Source organism: Pelophylax lessonae, assembly GCF_965119305.1.
Source record: "Pelophylax lessonae genome assembly, chromosome: 12".
Taxonomy (NCBI): domain Eukaryota; kingdom Metazoa; phylum Chordata; class Amphibia; order Anura; family Ranidae; genus Pelophylax; species Pelophylax lessonae.
This window is the reverse complement of record NC_138779.1, coordinates 213266946-213291920: the sequence shown is the minus strand read 5'-3', so window position 1 is coordinate 213291920 and position 24975 is coordinate 213266946. Positions and strand designations below refer to the sequence as shown.

Here is a 24975-nt window from a genome sequence, read left to right as displayed (position 1 = left end):
CTGTGATGGGGGGATCTGTGATAGGATGGTCTGCGATGAGGGGAGTCTGTACTGGGATGGTCTGTGATGAGGGGAGTCTGTACTGGGATGGTCTGTGATGAGGGGAGTCTGTACTGGGATGGTCTGTGATGAGGGGAGTCTGTACTGGGATGGTCTGTGATGAGGGGAGTCTGTGATTGGGGGGGGGATCTGTTATGGGGGGGAGGATCTGTGATGGGATGGTCTGTGATAAGGGGAGTCTGTGATGAGGGGAGTTTGTGATTCTGTGACAGGATGGGGGGGGGGGGAGTCCGTAACGGGATGGTCTGTGATGAGGGGAGACTATAATGGGGGAGGGGGATCTGTAATGGGATGGTCTGTGATGAGGGGAGTCTGTGATGGGGGGGGGGATCTGTGATGGGGGAGGATCTGCGATGGGATGGTCTGTGTTAAGGGGAGTCTGTGATTCTGTGATGGGGGGGGGGGAATCTGTGATGGGATGGTCTTTGATGAGGGGAGTCTGTAATGGGATTGTCTGTGATGGATGAGAGGAGTCTGTAATGGGGGGGGGGGGGGCTGTGATGGTGGGATCTGTGATGAGGGGAGTCTGTGATGGAGAGGGGTCGGTGTTGGGATGGTCTGCAATGATGGGAATCTTTGATATGGAGTTTGTGGTTTGGAATGGAACATAATGGTATGTTATATAATTGACAAGTTGCTGTTGCATGTAAATCTGAATTCCTGATAAATTTAATTTTAGTTTTAATTTTCCTGATATAAAATAATGGATGTGGGGGGTTTTGGTGGGTGTGATTTTTTTGGGGGGGGTTGGGGGCAGCATTTCATTCTTGCACAATGTCTTGGGCCAGCCCTGCCATCCAGGGTACGCTTTTTAATAATGGAGATGAGCTTTAAGAAATTGAATATTTGAAACACAATAATCTTGTTTTCTGTTATTATCATTTTTATTATGAATATTATTTTAAACAATCTGAACCCTGTTGATTAAAGTGTCTATATTACTCAAGAGCTCCCAATCCAAATTTGCAGCTGCATGGGAACATGATTTATTTGGGCTTTTAGAGCCAGTTCACATCTGTGCGGGGTCGTTTTCAGTGCGATTAAAAGGAGTCCAGTGCAGTTTTGTTCACCGGTTCAGGCGCGATTCAGGTGCTAATTTTTAAAGTTCATGGCACTTGAAATCACACCATAACCAGACTGAAAATTGTATGTCTCTTTTTAAAAAGGTGCTGTAGCCGGCCCACACAAGTGTAAATAGGCTCCATAGAAAGCTGGTTTTGTTCACATCATGTAAATCGGATGTGGTTCAAGACGCCTCCAGTTTGCATACATGTGAACTGAGCCTTAAGATACTCCGTCGCTTTATTATTAAAAATTACAGAGTCTCTCTAAAGGCACGCCATATTGTAAATGGAAATGCAGTACTGGTTATCACCAACAGGTGGCACCCATGGTTCACAATGCATTGTGCTTCCCCTCATCTTGCTCACAATCAAGCAGTCTCAGTCAACAGGGTGTCAACCTGGGGGTTGGGGGCTGAGAGGGAGAGCAGTAATTTTAGCCATCCTGATGTCCAAATTTTTTACCCCCAGTAGTCCTAGATTAGTACCATTCAATTCTTGTGAACTCAGCCTATTTACATACCTGCTGATGAGTTTATCAACGCCATTATTTTTACCAGCAGTAGTAACTCTATTTTCCAGTGAAATCCTAAAAAAGAAATGATAGGTTATTACATTCAAATTAAATAAAAAAATATACTGAATCAATTTAGTTACTTGCAATGTAGGAGACCAAGGGCACTGGCAAGTGCTGGATCCTCTGTATTCTTAAAGGAACCTACCAATTGGAAAAGTCCAAGCATAATGATTAATTATAAAATAGGGGTGTGCAGGGTTTAGCGGTGCAGTATTTACAGAATGCAGGATTTAGGAGTGTGCTACATACATGGTTTAGTAGTGTGCTATGTACAGAGTGCAGTGTTTAGGGGTGCGCTACATGCAGAGTTCTGGAGTGCATAAGGTAAAGAGTGCAAAGTTCAGGAGTATGTGACATACATAGTTTAGGGTTGAGTAGTGTGCTATATACAGAGTGTAGAGTTGAAGAGTGTGTTGCATACAGAGTGCAGGGTTAAGAAGTGTGCTACATACAGAGTGCAGGGTTAAAGTGGATGTGAACCCGATTCATGAAACTTGACCTGGGCACATATCTGTAGTGTTTACTTATCTCTCTCCAAAGCACTAAGTCCAGTGACTTTCTGCTGCTCCATTACTATGTTATCAGCATGCTTCTTACAAGTTCTCCCATGCTGGAGTTAAAACCAGCTAAAAATTTGTGTCTGGTGGGTGCTATAAATAGATTAGCAGAAAGCTGGTCTATTCACAGCACATCTCTGCAAGTATTTTGGATCTTCTGCCTATGTGGGGTGCCTTTCCTCCAATCAGCTGTCACACAGTATATGCCAGGACTCCACTCCCACTGCTGAAACAGGAAGAACAAATTGTAACACAATGCTCACTTCTAAAGAATATTGCAAGATGAAGAGAGCAGACATACTTGTCAAACTTACACGGGGTGATTTGTTTCATCTCTGTGTATCATCTGAAGCTGTTAACTTCACTGGGTATAAGTGAGGGTTTACATCAACTTTAAGGAGTGTGCTATATACAGGGTTCAGGGTTGATGAGTGTGCTACATACAGACTGCAGAGTAGAGGAGTATGCTACATACAAAGTGCAGGGTTGGGGAGTGTGCTACATACAGAGTGCAGGATTGAGAAGTATGCTACATACAGAGTGCAGGGTTGAGTAGTATGCTACAGAGTGCAGAGTTGAGGAGTATGCTACATGCAGAGTTCAGGGTTGATGAGTGTGCTACATACAGAATGCAGGGTTGGGGAGTGTGCTACATACAGAGTGCAGGGTTGAGGAGTGTGCTACATACAGAATGCAGAGTTGGGGAGTGTGCTACATACAGAGTGCAGATTAAAGGAGTATGCTACATACAGAGTGCAGGGTTGAGTAGTATGCAACAGAGTGCAGAGTCGGGAGAGTGTGCTACATACAAAGTGCAGGGTTGAAGAGTATGCTACATTCAGAGTTTAGGGTTGATGAGTGTGCTACATACAGAGTGCAGGGTTGAGGAGTATGCTACATACAGAGTGCAGAGTAGAGGAGTATGCTACATACATAGTTCAGGGTTGATGAGTGTGCTACATACAGAGTGCAGGGTTGAGGAGTATGCTACATAGAGGGTGCAGAGGTAAGGGGTGTACTACATACAGAGTGCAGGGTTGAGGAGTATGCTACATAGAGGGTGCAGAGGTAAGGGGTGTACTACATACAGAGTTCAGGGTTGATGAGTGTGCTACATACAGAGTGTAGGGTTGGGGAGTGTGCTACATGCAGACTACAGAGTGGATGAGTATGCTACATACAGGGTGCAGAGTTGGGGAGTGTGCTACATACAGAGTTCAGGGTCGATGAGTGTACTACATACAGAGTACAGAGTTGTGGAGTGTGCTACATACAGAGTTCGGGGTTGATGAGTGTGTTTACATACAGAGTGCAGAGTAGCGGCGTATGCTACATACAGAGTGCAGGGTTGATGAGTGTGCTACATACAGAGTGCAGCATTGAGGAGTATGCTCCATATAGAGGGCAGGGTCCAAATCTCACTTCCATCCCTCCTTTAATCTGACCTCTGCTCCACTCTCCCCCATCCCCCACCTCTGTACACATCACCCTTCACAGCCCTCATCCCTCCTTCCCCAAAAGCTTTCTGGCATCTCACTTACCCAGCCTGCCTCTATTACTTCCCGGCAGTGTAGGTGACTCCACCACTCGCGGGGAGAACGTTGGACGGCATCTATCCCCGTCGTAAGTGCGTGCAAGGCAGACAGGGATCTGTGAGAGCCTTGAGCCGCCGAGAGGAAAGCTGTCCTTGTAAACACAGAGGCTTCCATGTGTACAAGTAACAGTGGTGAACGGGGAGTGGAGGGTCAGAGATGAAGGGGGCAAAACGGAGACATGTTTCGGCTGAAAAAAGCCCTGGGTGCAAGGGCCACATGAAATGTCCTGGTGGGCCAGATTCAGGACGCGGGCCTTGAATTTGACACATGTGCTCTAAGACATTCGGCACTACCTCCGTCACTGCCACTGGTATGGTTATTGCCATGTTTGTTTGGCTTATACCTCTCATCAAATATCAATTAACAGCAATAAACAGACTTGTTTTATGAAGGACACGAGCAAATGCCGGGGCCTCTGTCATATATAAAATATCACCTACCAAATTGAAAAACCCATTTCATTTTCACACTCAAGGTTCTAAGACATTCGGCCTCAACTCCGTCAGTGCCGACGTCATTGTCATCGCCATGTGTGTTCGGCATATACTCCTCCGGAGTTCTTGTGTTTTCATATTTGGACTTTTCCTTTGGTATTTTATAAATCCCACTCGAGGCTCTAAAAGCTTCGACTCCACCTCCATCCCTTCCATCATCATAGTCATCGCCATGTATCTTCACCATATGCCCCTCTGGACATTTTACATCTTCGACTTTGGACTTTTCCTCTGTTAAATTATAAATCAACGCAATGCAATTAACAGCAATAAACAAACTTGTTTTATGAATTAACTATTTTTTTTTTTTAATGTATGTCCAGCCAAATCTTTTGGATATAGTAAGGAATGTTAACCACTTAAGCCCCGGAGGATTTGGCTGCTAAAAGACCAGGGGGTTTTTTGCGATTTTTTACTGCGTGACTTTAACGGACAATTCCGCGGTCGTGCGACGCTGTACCTAAACGAATTTGGCGTCCTTTTTTTCCCACAAACAGAGCTTTCTTTTGGCGGTATTTGATCACCTGTGCAATTTTTTGATCATGCGCTATAAACAAAAAAAGAGTGACAATTTTGCAAAAATAACAATATTTTTCACATTTTTTTATATGAAATTCCCCCCCAAAAAAATGTAAAAATCAAAATTTTTTAACATTTTCGGCCAATTTTTTTTATGCTACATATGTTTGGTAAAAAAAATCGCAAAAAGCGTATTTTGATTGGTTTGCGCAAAAGTTATTGCATTTACTAACAAAGGGAAAGATTTTTGTCATTTTTGGTGTTTTTTTTTTAACGCGTAATGGCGGCGATCTGCGATTTTTTTTCGGTACTGCGACATTGCAGCGGACAGATCGGACCCTTGACTGACATTTTTGACACTTTTGGGGTTACCAGTGACATTACTGCAGTAATCAGTGCTATAAATATGCACTGTTACTGTAAAAATGACACTGGCAGGGAAGGGGTTAAATGTATTGGAGAGGGAGGGGTTAAGTGTGTCCTAGGGGCGTGCTTCTAACTGTGATGGGACATGGCTATTGGTGTAAAAACAAAGATCAACGGTCCTACATAGTAGAACCGTCTGATCTTCATTTTTACACCAGGGAGAATGGCAGGCGGCTTGTTTACATAAGCCGTCCGCCTTTCTCCCTTCACCGGAGCGATCGTGAGTGACCGGCGGACATCGGGTCCGCCGGTCACACGCACTGACTTGTCAGTGAACGAGCCGGGGCGGGCGCGAGCCCGCCCACAATTGGCTCGCAAGTCAGTGACAGGCGAGTGACGTACCCATACGTCACTCTGCCTGGCCGGGGCTGACCGCCGCAGTATATAGTCGTGCGGCGGTCAGCAACCGGTTAAAGGACTTGTGACCCTAGCATTTCAAATTCCTTATATGTGCCTGCTGTACCATGTACTTGTATGAAAAAGTCTCCTGTTCTCTTTGTATTGCTTACTTTATGTGAAATCCCTGGTGTTCCTGACATTCCCTCTGCTTTCCTGGTAAAAACTGATTACGCTAAGCAGGAGAGCACAACGTGGTCAGTTCCCTAGCTGTGCTCTCCTCCAATGATCAGACTTGTCCTGACATGCCCCCCCCCCCCCTTCCCACACACACACACAGCCTTTTTCTGGGAAGATTAGGGTGCTGTTGCTTCTCCTCCCCTCATCTCTTATACAGCTGAGAACAGAGTGAATGTGATCACTTATAAAAAAAAGGGAATTTATAATGTTTTTTATATATATATACACAAACACAAATGTTTTGCATTTTATTTCTGATTTGAAATTCACCACTTTACCACAGGAGGATTTTGCTGTCTTACGTCTGGGCCACTTTTTGCGATTCGGCACTGTGCGACTTTAACTGACAATTGCGCGGTCACGCAACGATGTACCCAAACGAAATTTACGTCCTTTTTTTCCCACAAACAGAGCTTTCTTTTGGTGGTATTTGATCATCTCTGCGATTTTTATTTTTTGCAATATTAATAAAAAAAGGTGACAATTTTGAAAAAATAACAATATTTTTCTACTTTGACAGTTAAAAAATTTCCAATATATTCAATTTTTGTCATATATTTAGGCCAAAATGTGTTTAGCTACATGTCTTTGACAAAAAAATTCTCAATGAGTGTATTTTTAACCGCTTTAAGACAGGAAGATTTTACCCCATTCCTGACCAGGCCATATTTTGCGATTCGGCACTGCGTTACTTTAATGGACAATTGCGCGGTCGTGTGACGCTGTACCCAAATTAAATTTATGTCCTTTTTTTCCCCACAAATAGAGCTTTCTTTTGGTGGTATTTGATCACCTCTGCGATTTTTATTTTTTGGGCTATAAACAAAAAAAGAGCGACAATTTTGAAAAAATAACAATATTTAAAAAAAAATGTTTTATATGAAATCCCCCCCCCCCCCCAAAAAAAAATGTAAAAATCAAAATTTTTTAACATTTTAGGCCAATTTGTTTTCTGCTACATATTTTTGGTAAAAAAAATTGCAATAAGCGTATTTTGATTGGTTTACGCAAAAGTTATCGCAGCTACTAACTACGGGAAATTTATGTAATTTTTTATTGTTTTTTTTTTAACTAGTAATGGCGGCAATCTGGCGTCGATCTGCGATTTTTTTTTTTGCGGGACTGCGGCGGACAGATCGGACCCTTGACTGACATTTTTGACACTTTTGGGGGTACCAGTGACATTACTGCAGTAATCAGTGCTATAAATATGCACTGTTACTGTAAAAATGACACTGGCAGGGAAGGGGTTAATTTTTATTGGTGATCAAGGGGTTAATGTATGCCTGGTGCTTACTAACGTGTGTGTGGGGGGAGGGGACTATGTGACACAGGCACAGATTGCAGGTTCAGCTATGCTGAACCCTGCAATCTGTCACTCCTTGTCACTTAGGAGATCCGCCTGCTTTGTTTACACAAGCAGGCGGATCTCCACACTCGATTCCCCAACTATCGGGGAAGAGCGGCAGTGATCACCACCGCTCCTCCCCTGGCCCCACTCCCGCTGTGACTGAATACTGATGACCCATAAAAAAGGCTGCACTGCTTCTGCCACAGACATGCCTAAAGGATTCCTGGTGAAGAGAAGTAAAAAGCCCCCACCGCTGACTTACTGAGTGCAGGATAAATACAAGGACAGAGCCCAGGCCTCCCCCCAGCATGGATGGTGTAATCTGTGTCTGAGCAGAGGCCGGTTCCATGCCCCACTGGAGACTCTCCTCCTCCGGCCAGCCCCGACCGAGCTGTCCTAGCTCCCCCCAACCGTCTCTGCTGGCCAGGTCGGGAAACCAGATTTGGCCGGTGAGTAGAGAGTATCTGGAGTGGAGCTTCAGCCTGGAATGGGGATCAGGAGGAGGCCGGAAGGAGAGAGAGTGGGAGGAGGGGTTGGGTCACTGCACCATGGGCCTTTGGTTTGTACTTGCTCCCTGGGCTGAAAGTTGCCAGTCAGCCCCTGCTTGGTTTAATAAATTTCAAGGTTACTGATACTTCAGCATTTAAATTTCCCCATAGTAATCTTAGAAGGCTTCAAAGAGGAGTCACTCTCTCACAGATGTTCCCTTGCTAAAACATAGGCCTTGCATAAAACACACTACTAATGTCGGCATGCGGGATGAATAACTCACCATTCCAAAAACTCTTCAATGAAGTCTTTCTTCTCGACCCTGAAATATTTTTTTTCCCCTTTTTCAAGGCACTACTGGATTTCACGTTGGACACAGCTTTGATATCACTTATGCAAGTCTTGGGGACTTCCGATTTTGTATTGATCTTGGAAATGGTATCAGAATCTGCCAAAGCACATTGGATATTGCCTTCATTGGCTTTCGGGACTTCTTCATTATTTTCTGAGCACTCTTCGTTGTCAATGACTTTCAAACGTTCAGTTGAGTTTTCCTCCTCAACTTCTTGCATGGAATTGCTGCTGTCCTCCTTCACAGGTTCAGCACAGACTTTTGGGAACTCTTCTTCATTTACTGAGCAGTTTTCATTTTCAGTGACTTTAGAACATTTAGTTGGTGTCTCCTTTTCGGGTTCTTGCATGGAATTTCTGCTGTCCTCTTCCACTGGTTTATCATTGGCTTTCAGGATCTCCTCACCATTTACGGAGTGATCTGCATTTTCAGGTACTTTCGAAATTTCAATTGAGTTGTCCTTTTCAAGAGCTTGCATGGAATTTCTGCTGTCCTCTTCCACTGGTTTATCATTGGCTTTCAGGATCTCCTCACCATTTACGGAGTGATCTGCATTTTCAGGTACTTTCGAAATTTCAATTGAGTTGTCCTTTTCAAGAGCTTGCATGGAATTGCTGCTGTCCTTCACAGGTTCGGCACAGACTTTTGGGAACTCTTCTTCATTTTCTGAGCAGTTTTCATTTTCAGTGACTTTAAAACATTTAGTTGGTGTCTCCTTTTCGGGTTCTTGCATGGAATTTCTGCTGTCCTCTTCCACTGGTTTATCATTGGCTTTCAGGATCTCCTCACCATTTACTGAGTGATCTGCATTGTCAGTGACTTTCAAAATTGAGTTTTCAAGTGCTTGCATGGAAATACTGCTGTCCTCTTCCACTGGGTCACCAACAGAGGCACCAAACTTATCATCCTTTTCAGCATCCGTCCCAGCAGATGGCTCTCCAGCTGCAACATCGGCCAGTTCCTTTGCAGGTTCTCCAATCTCATCAGCGATGTTGTCTACTCCATCGCCTTCATTGCTGTTGCCTTCATCAGGATCACCCACACCTGAGTCGTTGAATAATACAGCCTCTTCTCCCATGTGGTTGATGTCTTCCTCCTCCCCAGTGTTTATAAAAGTAAAGGCCTTCATTTCCTTTGGGGGTCCTTCAATCATTTGGGAAAGGCTGGAATATAGAAGCAATCCCTTGTTATTATCCTACATTATTCATTATTATCTCATTATTAAGCTCAGAAAAATATAGTAGGCCCAACCCAAGGAAATCAGAAACCTCCTTCTTGAAACGGGGCTGTGCCTGCACTGCAAGGGTTTACTGCTCTTTAGGTCTAGGTCAGCTACCTTCTAAACATAAATGAGTTAACCCTTGAGGGTGTGGGTGCAACCCCACTGCAAGGAGGATTTTTTTCAAGCTTCCCAAAGTCGGGATTTAGAGTATCTTGATGGCGCATCCCCCATGCTCCTATGTAAGTTCCACATTGGTCTATGCCAGAGCTTACAATGGGTTAATGACATTCTACCCTGATAAGGTGACAGTATTTGGGACTGGCAATAAGCCTCTTAAGCCCAAACTCTGCATTCTGGGAGGAAATGGAGACGGTCACATGCTTCCTATAACAACAAGTAATGGGAATTTCTGAAGGCTCTGATGAATAAATGGAGAAATGTGGAAGGGCAGTAAAGGTAAGAATAAGTTGGTGGAGGGGATTGCCCTGTATGGGCTATCTTTGTCCAAGCACCTGCATGATCTGGAAAAAGTGCACATGTTAAACTTGCAGTCCAGAACGGAATCCATCACCCTATGGCAGTGGTTCTCAACTCCGGTCCTCGGGACCCACCAACAGGCCAGATATTAAGTATTACCTAGCGGAGATGCAAACTAGAGTACTGCAATCACTGAGCAGCAAATGAGATCACCTGTGATGTAATTTAGTTATCTTGCAAACCTGGCCTGTTGGTGGGTCCCGAGGACCAGAGTTGAGAACCACTGTCCTATGGTTATTGCCTTACAAGCCCTGAAGGAAAGGGAGTGTTGAGCCCCCAAAAAAAAATTTTTGATTTTGTTGCAGACTAGAATATAGAAGCAATCTATTTTAAGGGCCTCTTTCCCATGGGTGGTCATTTTTTAGGCCCCGTTCCCATTGGTAGTCCGATTGAGTCCACCTGTCAGTTTTTCAGGCGGACCTAATTGGGGGGGTCCATGCCTACCTCTGGGTCCAATCCGGTCCGCCACAAAAAAATGAAAGGGATCTGTCCTTTTCCATTTAGGTGGATTGGATCAGAGGGTAGTCCGGTGTAAATGGATAATGGAGTAGGGGATCTCTAAGCGGTTCCGGGACAGAGTCTGCCTGTGTAGAAGAGACCCAATGGACTGTGTGCATGAGTGTGGGGCTGCCATCCTTTTAATATATTTCTGAATGTGCAAAGTGACAGGAAGGATTGATTAAAGGTTCAGTTGGGTTTTAAAGCCCATACCTGGTGTTGTTTTCACTGTCCATTTTAAGCAATCCCGTCTTCTTTAAATCAGCAAACTGTGATCGTTTTTGGTCTATTTAAAGAAAAATCACAACAAAAAAAAAATTAATTAATTGGGAAATTATCATTTTCTTTCTCACCTCCTCAGTCATATAGATACTGCATTTATGCAATATTTATATATTTAAAATATATTACTATTTTTCATACAAGTTTCAGAGCTTTCCTGGAGATTATTCTTTTGTTATTTAGATGCATGCATTATCATGTTTTTTTATAAATTGCATGTTATAATAAACAAATGCATAGGAGAGGAAATATGATGAAAGACTTCACATCCTGTGAATGCATTGTGGACTTTCCCCTTTCCATTCCCTTTTACCTCAAGTTTCTAAAAATTCCTTTCTGGAACTTTTTGTTTAAAAAATGTTAAATCAGTATTTTTTTGCTAGAAAATTACTTAGAACCCCCAAACATTATATATTTCTTTTTTTGCAGAGACCCTAGAGAAAAAAATGGCGATCAATGCAATATTTTATGTCACACAGTATTTGCGCAGTGGTCTTTAAAACGCAATCTTTTGGAAAAAATACACTTTAATGAAAAAAAAAATAAAAAAAACACAGATAACCCCAATTTTTTTGTATAATGTGAAAGATGATGTTATGCCTAGTAAATAAACTCCCAACATGTCATGCTTTCAAATTGTACACGCTTGTAGAATGTCAAACTTCGGTACGTAAAAATCTCCATAGGTTACATATATATAGTTACATAGTAGGCGAGGTTGAATAAAGACAATAGTCCATCCAGTTCAACCTGTGTAGGTGTGTGTGACTGTAATCATCTAACATAGCCCTCAATCTCCTGATCCTTGAGATGTAAGTCTAAGAGTCTTTTGAAAGTCACCATACTACCCGCAGTCAACATACAAACTATTTAAAAATTGTTACAGGTTACTGTTTAAAGTTACAGAGGAGGTCTAGTGCTAGAATTATTGCTCTCGCTCTGACGTTGGCAGTGATACCTCACATGTGTGGTGTGAACTAGTGTCGACCGATATCGTTTTTTTAATGGCGATACCGATATTTTGGTTATCAGATATCGGTATAGGCCGATATTTCCGGACATGTAAAAAATTTTTTTTTTTTTTCCACAGGAACTCTTGTGGAGGGATCTGGAGGTCTAAAAGACCCCAAACCCCTCCTTGGCACTGAAAAGCATTCAAAACGCCAAGTTTAACTGTTTTGAATGCTGTCAGTTTTTTTTAATTCGGCGCCGAGTACCTGGAAGTGACGTCATGACATCACTTCTGGGGTTTTTACATGGAGACCCGATCAGAGCTGAATGCGGCTTTGTTCGGGTCTTTTCTTCGGGTAGGATGCCTGGGTCTCCCGGGGGGGATGGGAGACCCGGGCGAGCCGCGGAAGGCAGTGGGAGGGGATGGGGGTACGTCCCCTCAATCTCCTTGTAATGACAGCCGAACGGCTTCTCAGCTTGGTTGTCATTACAAGACAGTCGACCTCTATGGACGCCGGTACCGGGGTGATGCCTCAGGCACTTTCAGGCACTTTCCTGAAATATCGGTAACCTCAGGGGCCGATTCCAATATATCGGGGAAAGTGCAGATCGGCCCCCGATATATCGGTGTTGCCGATAATCGGACGATCCCTAGTATGAACACCGTTTACATATGCTTGCGCGACATACGCATGCTTTCACTTCTGCGCTTCAGCACGGAGGGATAGGGCGTTTAAAAACATTTTTTTTTCTTATTTATTTTACTTTTTATTTTTACTCTGTCCCTTTATTTATTTTATTTATTACTTTTATTCCTTTTACAAGGAATGTAAACATCCCTTGTAATAGAAATAAGGACAAGTCCTTTTTTCGAGAGATCCTGGGGTCAAAAAGGCCCCAAATCTCTCATTTACCTTTAGGCCTCATGCACATTGGACGTTATCAAAACGTCTGTAAAAAGCTGTAGAAGGAGTTTTTCAGCTTTTTAGCAGTAGCGTTTTTTTAGCTTTTGTTAGCAAAACGATACTACCACAAATGCTTATGGCTATAAATGCACCCCCCCCCCCCCCCGCATGTCAGTGGGTAATGTGATCATCTGAGCCACACATGCACAGCTTAGAGCACATTTACGGTCTGCTCTGAGTGCCTCAGCGATGTGAATCCTGTGTGCATGTGCAGGAGTGACGTCGTTCAAGCCCCTGAAGATCGGGAACCTGCAAGAAAGATGGGGACTGGGCGAAGATGCTGGAGACCAAGAAGAGGCATGCCAATACAGCGCTGGAAGGCTCCATTGTAATGTACTAGTATGCAGTGCATACTAGTAAAATATGACCTAAGCCTGCACGGGGGACCATTTTTTAAATCGTAGCACTACCCCCGTAAGAGTCGCTAGTGTTCCTTCATACATTACAACACAGAAAACAGTCCTTGGCTTGTCTTTTACGTTTTTTTTTTTTTAGGGGTTGATAACTTGGATGGGGTAGGGAATTATGGGATGCTCAACTTGAGAATGTCCAAAAGACTAAACAACGGACAACTTTCTCCCTATTTACAAAAAGTCCTCTTCTTCCTTCCACCTGAACAACCTTGGTTTTCAATGCACAGCAGCTGCTGCTCAATCCTGTGGGAACTAGCAGGATATTGCTAGTTCAGAAAAGGCCCATTACAGGCAGGAACTCTCACTCCCTTGACAAAGTCATTCAATGAGAGTGAACAGCATGACATCTTTCCTTCTGCTTCCCTGTGGCCACTGATTCCCTAGCTCCACTTGCTTGCAGAAAATGCTAGCCCACCAGCCACACCTGACTAGGGTGACCACGTGTCCCGGATCGCCCGGGACAGTTACACATTTGGAGATTCTGTCCCGGGTCCCGGTCACCCTCATTCTGGGACAATGCAGTGTCCCGGAATGATCTGAGCCCGTGAGCCGCCGTCCGCCGACCGCTGCTGTCAGCCCACCATGACAATAAACAGAGGCAGTGTGGAAGGTGAGAGGACAGACCAGGAACACTGACACTCATGCCACCTACTGCCAGCCCTTCCCTCACCTTTCACACACTTTCCACAGATTAGCCGGCGTCACGTGCTTCTCCGGCGCCGGCCGATGACGTAGCCGGCAGTGTTGTTGCTGTGAGGAGAGCAGTGATCACCGGGCTGACATTGACATGAGCGGGTTACATAGACTGTGTGTCCACCTCGGGCGGGTAGCCCGGGTATGGGGGGCTCCGGTACAGGTTCGTCCAGTCAGACTCTTCCACACCGATCCCCGGTGTCTGGCTTACGCCAAGCAACTCTGCCTGGGCCAAATCAGTAAGGTAATACTTCTGTACTACAAGTCCCAGCGTGGCCTGAGAGTTCACACTGGAGGGGGTGGGCCTGTATGGTGTCTCCTGTACTCACATTACCCTGGGCTCACACTTGGGGCTTATTGACATCAGCAGGCAGGTACGTTTTAAATGCAGGAGGAACACACATGCAGGAGAAATGATTGTATTCTAATGGGCCAGCTTCACACCATTGTAATGCATTCATGTGTGTTTAATAAAAGTACAGTGTGCTGCATTGTTCTGCCCCACAAACAGCTGTAAGTTGAAATGAAGAAAATGATTATTTAAAATGGGTGCAAACGCAGAGATTTTGGTGCAATCGAGCCCTTAGTGTTTTTGTAAATATATGCAAAATCGTGCTGCGCATTTCCATGTGTTCTGCGCTGAGTGTTGGGGGCAGCCCTTTCATTTGAATGGCCGGCCCTTCGTGCGACAAAGCCAGGTGAAGTAGCTCATGCAACATTTTAAGCTTGGAGATTTGCGTGTTTTGCCACATGTAATGGCCCATACACACGATAGGGAAATCAGAAGCAAAAGTTCGTCCGGCGACCGGATCGCTGGTATGGTGCTTTTTTTGACGAAATGCGCTTGGGAAAGTAAGTGTCCCTGAATGGCAGTTAGGAAATGTGGTCACCCTACACCTGACTGATCCTCCTCCCAGTCCTCCTTACAGACTTTCTGCTCCAGTCCTGCCCAACTGGCACACACATGGAGACCTCTCAGGGAAAGGTTAGGAGAAGACTTGGCACTATGCAGACTTCAAGAGAGGCCTGCTACAGCTGGCAGTCTCTCCCCTTGTCTGTCCCTTCACTGTGATGTTTCACTCAGTGTCTCTCTTTGCTCCTTCCCGTTGCCTCTCTGGCATGAATCTTTCTGTTTTAGGATCCTTCCAGGCCATCTTTCCTGAGCACCCAGCCCGAGGTAACACACACCCCCCCACAGGTAAGGGGTGCCCAAGGGCCACTAACAGCCTTTTCTCAGCACTCCATCTTCCGCTGACTTCCCTGCTGGAATGGCCTATGTTTATTTATAGGGTTGTCCCAGTCCGCTGCCAGCCCACCTCTGGGGATTGGCCCCATAAATATTCATGGCGGCTCCTCCTAACCCCCGCCCTCTAGTTCTAGAAGGCTCTCCAACCTTCCAGATACCAGTGAGAGGAACCAGAGAGCTGCCAGGATGAGTCATCCGGCCCTGGCCTCTAGTTACCCTGACCCAATTCCATGACTCCTAGCCAGAAATATGCTTTTAGATACTATTACTTCTAGTAACACACGCTAGAGGGTACTAAATAAATAAAGAAAAAATATTTTTCTACCGCTTTAAGCTGGGTACACACTATAAAAATCATACAAGGAACGATCGGTCAATTATCTGTTCCTTAGTATAGTGCTTTTAACAGGCAATTCCTACTGTTCAGATGAAAAAAAAAAAAACAAAGGTGTAAGCTAGAAAATTTTTATCGTATGTGAACACAACGTCTGATTTTCGCTCAATGTGTACAGTAATCGTATGGAAATAATCAAATAGAAAAAAAACACACATGATTAGAAGCAAAGAATGACCCGGAAGAAGGTGGCAATGAACATAGAAATCAAACACAAGAAAGAACGTTTGCCTTTGTGGTTCGAGAATTTTCATACAAGTTAATACCTTTGTCGTTTACATCATGGCGAGCACCTTTATGGAAATTCCGACAGTTGTTCTCATAGTGTGTACCCCACTTGAAGATAGACAGGCAGACAGACATTGGATGATAGATAGATAGATAGATAGATAGATAGATAGATAGATAGATAGATAGATAGATAGATAGATAGATAGATAGATAGATAGATAGATAGATAGATAGATAGATAGATAGATAGATAGATAGATAGATAGATAGATAGATAGTGCTGTATGCCATATAGAGGTACTGTAGACAGGGCAGCCATCAGAAATTTTGGGACCCCTTACACAGCTTTAGGCCTGGGCCCCCCAGGCCTGACCACCAAGTTACAACCTCCTCCTCTGCCTGGACCTGTGAATGCATATGTTCGACTGCTAGGATGGCAGGCAGTCGTAGCAACCAATCATTTTGACAGCGGCAGCCAGTGGGAGGCTGGGAGTCAGGTGCCAGTGCAGCGGGTGGCACCAGCGAAAGTCGGGACTAGTTGCCAGTGTAGTGGAGGAAAGGAAAAAAGGGGAGGTGTCAACTTGGAGCCCGGGCATCCTGAGGGACTGGGCCCCCTTAGGACGCCCAGGCCCCATACATCTGTATGGGCTGTACCCCCCTGATGGCAGCCCTGACTGTAGATAACCATGCATGTCTTTGGCAAACAACCAGAAACACTGGACTGCCAGTAATAAATTGTCAACGAGTGTCAGGAACATTGTACCAGTGGTATGAGCATGTGCTTGATACCCAAAGTGGGGCATAATGCTACTGCTACTACTACTAGACCAGGCTTTGGAACCGACTTTGCCTTGAACTGCAATAGTAACATCCTCAGTGTGCCACCACTTGTACTCTTGCTCACCAGATATCAGTGCTCTCAAGTTCCAGTCCATAGTGTTGGCACCCTGACACTTGTGTCTTTCCATTGCCCTTGCAGACCCTGTCCAGGGGAGATCAGATGGGAACTGTGTGAGAGGCCACTCTCATCATCTCAGGCTCTGCATGTAGGTACATGACAACGTCTGGAAGAATGCAACCTGATCAGATGTAGTCAAGTTCAAAGAGCATTATGGTAGACCCAAGATGGGGCATATTGCTACTGCTACTACTACTACACCAGGCTTTGGACCCGACTTTGCCTTGAACTGAACTTGGAACATCCTCAGTGTACCACCACCTGTACCTTCTGCTCACCAGATATCAGTGCTCTCAAGTTCTAGTCCACAGTGGTGGCACCCTGGCACCTGTGTCTTTTCATTGCCCTTGCAGACCCTTTCCAGGGGAGCTCAGATGGGAACTGTGCGAGAGGCCATCCTCATCATCTCAGGTTCTGCATACAGGTATATGACAATGATTGGAAAAATGTAACCTGGTCAGAGGGGAGTCAAGTTCAAAGAGGATGATGGTAGACCCAAGATAGGGTTTAATGCTTTTGCAAGATTCCTAAAAGGACACATCCATTCATTAAACTTTGGCTGGTGTCTGAGCGGTCCACTTTAACCAATAGACTCCAGCAGAATCCTTGTGAGGTCAATGACACCATATGGAATCTGTTGGACAGATGAGCTCCAACCTCCAACTCAGTGCTACGCAGAGGTAATTCTACAATGTGTTTTACATATAGAAAAAAAAAACTGCTGCTTTAGAGGTCATCATAACTAGATATCATATTTACAGTGTTTGTAGTTTGCGGCTTTCTAAGTCAAACCACATCTCACCGCTATCTCTATAAAAACATCCTTTTTAAATGATTATTATATCAGAGATTTGATATGTGTGTTGTGAATACTAATATATGATATCAGATGTCACCACCAGAGTCCTAAGTTCACTCAACCATGGTTTAAAGTCAGCTATGAAAATATCTGTTTTTAGAATAATGAAACCTAATGAAGTGTAAATCCACACTTACACCAGCCACTCACTGCCAATAAATCACCGGATTCATAAATGATACAATTCAAAAAGCTGTTAACTGCTTTGCCTCCTTGGCCACACTACGCGCATAGGGAGAGTGAAAGGCTTAAAATAGGCTGAAGCCCTGAGCTTGGGTTTGTTTCTTTCAGCCAATTCTTGGCCGTCATGAAAAAGTGATCCAGGCGGCACTCACTTAGGTTGGGTGGTGTAACAGTCCTTGTGGTTCCTCCTAGGCTTTTCCCAGGACCAGATCAAACGATTTCAGGATGGCAAGCAGAAGGAGATTTTGGAACACTGATTCCCCAATCTCTGCTGTCAATGAAGATGGAAGTGCTCAGCTCTGCTCTGCTCAGCTGCTACAGCTAGAGAAGCAGCCTTAGGTGTGAGCAGTCTATTCAGGGCCGGTGCTTCCACTAGGCAAACTAGGCAGCCGCCTAGGGCGCATTGCCACCTAGGGGCGCAGCCACGAGTCGGAACTCTCCTTTATTAATGATCCCTGTGAGCTGAGGGGAGGGGCAGCAGTGGGGGAGGAAGAAGGGACGGAGGAAGATGCTAGGTGTCTGGGGCAGTGGCGGAACTGCCAAGCCTTGGCTTTCCACCAATGTTGGGGGGGCCCCAAGAGGCAGGAAGGGAGTCCACCGGAGTGCTGCCTGCATGATGATCCTCTTCGGCTGGAGCTGTGGTGAGTACTGTGGTCCAGGAGAGGAGTGTCCTAGGAAAAGGAATCACAGTGAAGGAGGACAGAGCGCGGGCCACTCTCTTCATACCGCTCAGTGAGCGTCCCCAGAACAGGGGATCGGAGTCCCTGGGTGTGACATGGAGGATCCCTGGTGTGAAAGGGAATCGGGGTCACCAGGTGTGTCATGGGGAATTGGAGTCAGCAGGTGTGACATGGGGGATAGGGGTCACTGGGTGTAACAGGGAATCGGGGTCACCAGGTGTGTCATGGGGAATTGGAGTCACCAGGTGTGACATGGGGGATAGGGGTCACCGGGTATAACAGGGATTCGGGGTCACCAGGTGTGCCATGAGGGATTGGGGTTCCTGGGTGTGCCATGGGGGATTGAGGTCCCCAGGTGTGACATGGAGGAACATCAGGGTGCCCAGGTGTGACATGAAGGAACATCAGGGTCCCCAGGTGTGACATGGAAAAACATCAGGGTCTCTCCGGGTATGACATGGAGGAACATCAGGGACCCCTGGTGTGACATATAGGAACATTGGGGTCACTGGGTATGACAGCATGACATGGAGGAACAAGGGGTTCCCTGGGTGTGACATGGAGGAACATCGGGGTCAGTGGGTATGACAGCAAGACATGAAGGAATATTGGGGTCCCAGAATGTGACATGGAAAAACATCAGGGTCCCCAGGTGTGACATGGAGGAATATGGGGGTCACTGGGTACGACAGCATAACATGGAGGAACCATCAGATCAGGGTCACTGGGTATGACATATAGAAGTTTTTAACCCCTACCCTTTTTATTTTTTTTGGGGGGGCGCAAGTAGCTGGTCTTGCTTAGGGCGTAAAATAGTCTAGCACCGGCCCTGAGTCTATTGCATTAGGGTGTGCACCCCAAAGCTCAAACGCACAAGCATGTGTATTTATGTATATAGGGCCGTAAATAAGGGGGTACCACCGGTCCTCCTGTATGGGGCCCAGGCCAGCAGGGGGGGCCCAGGATGCAGGGTGAATTGGATGTGGGCAGGCAGGGTGATCAGTGCAGCAAGGGGACAGTTACTGGAACCAATCCCCTGTATAGCTCTCTCTGCAGCAGCTGAAAGCTGGCTTTTTCTCCTCTCTCCCGTTGGCTTTCAGCTGCTGCAGAGAGAGCCATACAAAGGATCGATTCTGATAATTGCCCTCCCCTGCCACAATAATTACCCTACCTGTGCACCATACGTTTCCCCCTGCTGCCCAGGCCCCCTGTGTGCCTCCCTACCCCCACAGCACTGCTGGCTTCCCTCCTCTACTTTCCACTGACAGCTGCAAGCACACAATAAGTTCCTTCAAGATTGGGAGAGGGGAAAGGTTTAGGTAAATATGTCATATACAGTATACCATCCCCTTCCTTTTTGGAATGGACACAATGAGTGATCGGTATTGATCACTCACTGTGTTCATTTATTGCTGAAGCATTTGCGTGTTAGGTTGTCTGTATGGGGCCCCATGGTTTCTAGAAGCATCCCTGTATGTATATATAGCAGTATGGCAATGAACAGTGTCAGAAGAGCAGTGGCTGATGTCAGCAGGGCAGAGGTTGGCGTCAGTAGAGCAGTGGCTGAATTGAGCTCAGGGGCATCCTGTTTCCACTGATCTTCCTTGAGATGTCGCTACAACTTGATTGGATTCCACCTGTGGTAAATTCAGTTGATTGGACATGATTTGGAAAGGCACCCACCTGTCTATATAAGGTCCCACAGGTAACAGTGCATGTCAGAGCACAAAGCAAGCCATGAAGTCCAAGGAATTGTCTGTAGATCTCCGAGACAGGATTGTATGGAGACACAGATCTGGGGAAGGGTACAGAAATATTTCTGCAGCATTGAAGGTCCCAATGAGCACAGTGGCCTCCATCATCTGTAAATGGAAGAAGTTTGAAACCACCAGGACTCTTCCTAGAGTGGGCTGCCCGGCCAAACTGAGCGATCGGGGGAGAAGTGCCTTAGTCAGGGAGGTGACCTAGAACCCGATGGTCACTCTGACAGAGCTCCAGCGTTTCTTTTTGGAGAGAGGAGAACCTTCCAGAAGAGCAGCCATCTCTGCAGCACTCCACCAATCAGGCCTGTATGGGTGTGGCCAGATGGAAGACACTCCTCAGTTAAAGGCACACGACAGCCGCCTGGAGTTTGCCAAAAGACACCTGAAGGACTCTCAAACCATGAGAAACAAAATTCTCTGCTCTGATGAAACAAAGATTGAACTCTTTGGCCTGATTGGCAAGCATCATGTCTGGAGGAAACCAGGCACCGCTCCTCACCTGACCAATACCTTCCCTACAGTGAAGCATGGTGGTGACAGCATTATGCTGTGGGGATGTTTTTCACCGGCAGGAACTGGGAGACTAGTCAGGATCAAGGGAAAGATGAATGCAGCGATGTACAGAGACACAAGATAAAAGCAATGTGGGACTTTAATTGAGGTGTGTCCAGCTGTAAAATTAAATTATAAATATATGGTAGAAAGAACCAGATAGGTAGAGATAAAGTAAATCATTTATTAAAAAGTCTATGGACCAAATATAGGTAGAACCAAAGTATTCACTATACAAATGTATCCCATGGTAGTGGGAATTACATAAATGAAATACATATGGGTATAAGTGATCTAAAGACAATAATAATGGTAATCAGATAATACAATTAGACTTGATACATTCTGGTATATGGTAGAACTCGTAAAAGGGTCAATAAATAAAGATACATAATAAACATTGTAATTGATGGATTGCCTGTAGATAACTCAACGCGTTTCGTGAACACAAATCACTTCGTCAGGAGTAGGCAGTAAAAGTAAGTACAGTTCAAAAATCTGAAAAAAGAAATACATAAGGTAAATAACAATATATGTCCAGTGAGCAGGTAGACCTGAGGCACCTGACAGTGATGTAACTTACAATGCGATATCAGTTTGAGTTTTCAAGGGGTAACCAGATTGTTCGGGAATATGTCCAACCTGGGAGCTGAGGGAGCGAAACCCCCGTGCATCGAGCAGGTGTATATAATATAGAGTGTAGACAGCGGCTCTCAAACATGGGGGGATCCCAGAACTTAGCCATAGTAATTGGGTATGTCTGTAAGAATATGAACGCTAAATGGGTAAATGTTATAGGCAAGGTATGCATGATAATATGGGGATACATATGGTAGAAACCTCAGGAGAGCCTAAGCCACGAAAAAGTGAAATAAGGTATAATGTAGTGATTGTAGCCGTGCCAAACATATCAAGGGTAGGTGAGACAAGGAAATAGCCAATTGAATATAGCCATAGTGAACAGACAAGAGACTGTGAGATCATGTGAAACACACCAGGATAGTGAAAGGGAAAAAGGGATAACCCGTGGACTAAGATTGTGATTAATGAGAACGATATCTGAAATAGGTAACTACAATGAGACTAAGAGTGGGTGGCAATTTGCCGTGAAAAGGATGAGAAGAATACGATGGAGTAAAGTAAAGAGTGAAACAGCCGAAGATGTGCTCACCTGCATAGATCCACAGCGAGAATCGCACCCAGCGTCACACTAATGCTCAAACGATGGGAAGCCGCCGGGCCAACTAGTGAGCCGGGCGGACATTCTCCCTTATGAGCATGGTTGGAAAACACGTGACAGGACGTCGGCGTCAATACTGACGTCACGTCCCGCACGGAGATGTGTGGCGCCGATGCGCTGCGGCCGCCAGCCACCCCCACGCCGTCAACCCCGCCCACCGTCAACCCCGCCCATATATTGCAAAAGACCTTAGGAGGAAAAATGGATAAATATAACTTATAGCAAAGCCATATATGTTCTATTTCTATGTTTCATTTTTACCAGTGGGGTCACGGTTAGATTCGTGGCTCTGTCCTTCCCCGGGAGCTGCGATGCGCTCCGCCCGTTTTCCTCCCCCCCTCCTCCTCTTCCTCCTCCCACTCCGGTGGGCGGGGTTGACGGCGTGGGGGTGGCTGGCGGCCGCAGCGCATCGGCGCCACACATCTCCGTGCGGGACGTGACGTCAGTATTGACGCCGACGTCCTGTCACGTGTTTTCCAACCATGCTCATAAGGGAGAATGTCCGCCCGGCTCACTAGTTGGCCCGGCGGCTTCCCAACGTTTGAGCATTAGTGTGACGCTGGGTGCGATTCTCGCTGTGGATCTATGCAGGTGAGCACATCTTCGGCTGTTTCACTCTTTACTTTACTCCATCGTATTCTTCTCATCCTTTTCACGGCAAATTGCCACCCACTCTTAGTCTCATTGTAGTTACCTATTTCAGATATCGTTCTCATTAATCACAATCATAGTCCACGGGTTATCCCTTTTTCCCTTTCACTATCCTGGTGTGTTTCACATGATCTCACAGTCTCTTGTCTGTTCACTATGGCTATATTCAATTGGCTATTTCCTTGTCTCACCTACCCTTGATATGTTTGGCACGGCTACAATCACTACATTATACCTTATTTCACTTTTTCGTGGCTTAGGCTCTACTGAGGTTTCTACCATATGTATCCCCATATTATCATGCATACCTTGCCTATAACATTTACCCATTTAGCGTTCATATTCTTACAGACATACCCAATTACTATGGCTAAGTTCTGGGATCCCCCCATGTTTGAGAGCCGCTGTCTACACTCTATATTATATACACCTGCTCGATGCACGGGGGTTTCGCTCCCTCAGCTCCCGGGTTGGACATATTCCCGAACAATCTGGTTACCCCTTGAAAACTCAAACTGATATCGCATTGTAAGTTACATCACTGTCAGGTGCCTCAGGTCTACCTGCTCACTGGACATATATTGTTATTTACCTTATGTATTTCTTTTTTCAGATTTTTGAACTGTACTTACTTTTACTGCCTACTCCTGACGAAGTGATTTGTGTTCACGAAACGCGTTGAGTTATCTACAGGCAATCCATCAATTACAATGTTTATTATGTATCTTTATTTATTGACCCTTTTACGAGTTCTACCATATACCAGAATGTATCAAGTCTAATTGTATTATCTGATTACCATTATTATTGTCTTTAGATCACTTATACCCATATGTATTTCATTTATGTAATTCCCACTACCATGGGATGCATGTGTATAGTGAATACTTTGGTTCTACCTATATTTGGTCCATAGACTTTTTAATAAATGATTTACTTTATCTCTACCTATCTGGTTCTTTCTACCATATATTTATGACTTAATTTTACAGCTGGACACACCTCAATTAAAGTCCCACATTGCTTTTATCTTGTGTTAACCAAATTAGGGATGGAGACTCTTTTGGTCAGGAGTCTCATTTAAAGTCCCACTTTCCCTCCCCTTGCTTGATGTACAGAGACAGTCTTGATGAAAACCTACTCCAGGGCGCTCTGGACCTCAGACTGGGGCGAAGGTTCATCTTCCAACAGGACAACGACCCGAAGCACACAGCCAAGATAACAAAGGAGTGGCTACGGGACAACTCTGTGAATGTCCTTGAGTGGCCCAGCCAGAGCCCAGACTTGAACCTGATTGGACATCTCTGGAGAGATCTGAAAATGGCTGAGCACCGAAGCTCCCCATCCAATCTGATAGAGCTTGAGAGGTCCTGCAAAGAAGAATGGGAGAAACTGCCCAAAAATAGGTGTGCCAAGCTTGTAGCATCATACTCAAAAAAAGACTTGAGGCTGTAATTGGTGCCAAATGAGCTTCACCAAAGTATTGAGCAAAGGCTGTGATAATTATGTGCATGGGAATTTTTTCATTTTTTAATTTTAATAAATTTGCAAAGATTTCAAAACAAACTTCTTTCATGTTGTCATTATGGGGGATTGTTTGTAGAATTTTGAGGAAAATAATGAATTTAACCAAATTTGGAATAAGGCTGTAACACAACAAAATGTGGAAAAAGTGAAGCGCTGTGAATACTTTCTGGATGCTCTGTATCTTGCTGGACCCTCAAAGCTTAGTGCCGGAACCAAGGACTTCATCGCAGCTCCGGCCAATCACATAGCAAACAAACCTGGAAGAAAGACCGGTGGTAGATGTCAGCCCTATCAGCGGTGACAGAACTGCACTGGAGGGCTTCATTCCAAGGTGAGTATTTCATAATGTGCTAGTATCCTATGCATACTAGCTCATTATTCCATTGCCTTGCAGGTGTTTTTTTTTTTCTACAACAGCCTCGGTTTACTACCACTTTAACCACTTGCCGACTGCGCGCCGCAGTTTTACTGCTGCAGGCTGGCTCGGCTGCGCGAATCAGGTATGCCGGTTTGCAGGAGTGGTGCTGGGGCCGAGCATGCGACACCGGCGGCACGCCCCTGCCCCAACTAGGCAGCGGGGATGCCGATCCACAGGACCGGCGGTCGCGATTGCCACCAGGCACATGCGATCGCTCCCCGCTGAGAGAGAAGGACGGTCGGCTGTTGTAAACACAGCAGACAGTTGTTCTGTCTGAAATGATCACAGAGCGCCTGTGATCCTTCTGTATGGGAACACAGATCTCTATAATTTCACAAGCCCCTCCCCCACAGTTAGAAAACACTCCCCTAGGCTCATAATAAATCCTTTGATCACCCCTAGGTTAACTCATTCCCTGCCAGTGTCATTAGTACAATAACAGTGCATATTTTTAGCACTGATTACTGTAGTAATGTCACTGGTCCCCTCAAAAGTGTCAAAAATGTCAGTTAGGGGTCCAAACTGTCCGCCGCAATGTCGCAGTCTTGCTAAAAATCGCAGATCGCCGCCATTACTAGTAAAAAAAATAAAGATAAAAAAAAATTACATAAATCTTTTCCCTAGTTTTTAGATGTGATAACTTTTGCACAAACCA

At 45.2% G+C, this 24975-nt stretch overlaps 1 protein-coding gene across 1 annotated transcript in view; it reads right to left on the bottom strand.

The window, feature by feature from the left end:
- LOC309568359 (uncharacterized protein) overlaps positions 1 to 16457 on the bottom strand; it is a gene marked incomplete at both ends in the record, with an annotated part of 101490 nt that extends 85033 nt beyond the window's left edge. Inside the window, 5 exons of the mRNA XM_082274024.1 lie at positions 1523 to 1710; positions 4287 to 4575; positions 7989 to 9220; positions 10528 to 10600; positions 16253 to 16457. Of these exons, the coding sequence (XP_082130150.1) occupies positions 1523 to 1710; positions 4287 to 4575; positions 7989 to 9220; positions 10528 to 10600; positions 16253 to 16457 (1987 nt within the window). The remainder of the gene's footprint in view (positions 1 to 1522; positions 1711 to 4286; positions 4576 to 7988; positions 9221 to 10527; positions 10601 to 16252) is intronic.
- Between the last annotated feature and the right edge of the window lie 8518 nt (positions 16458 to 24975).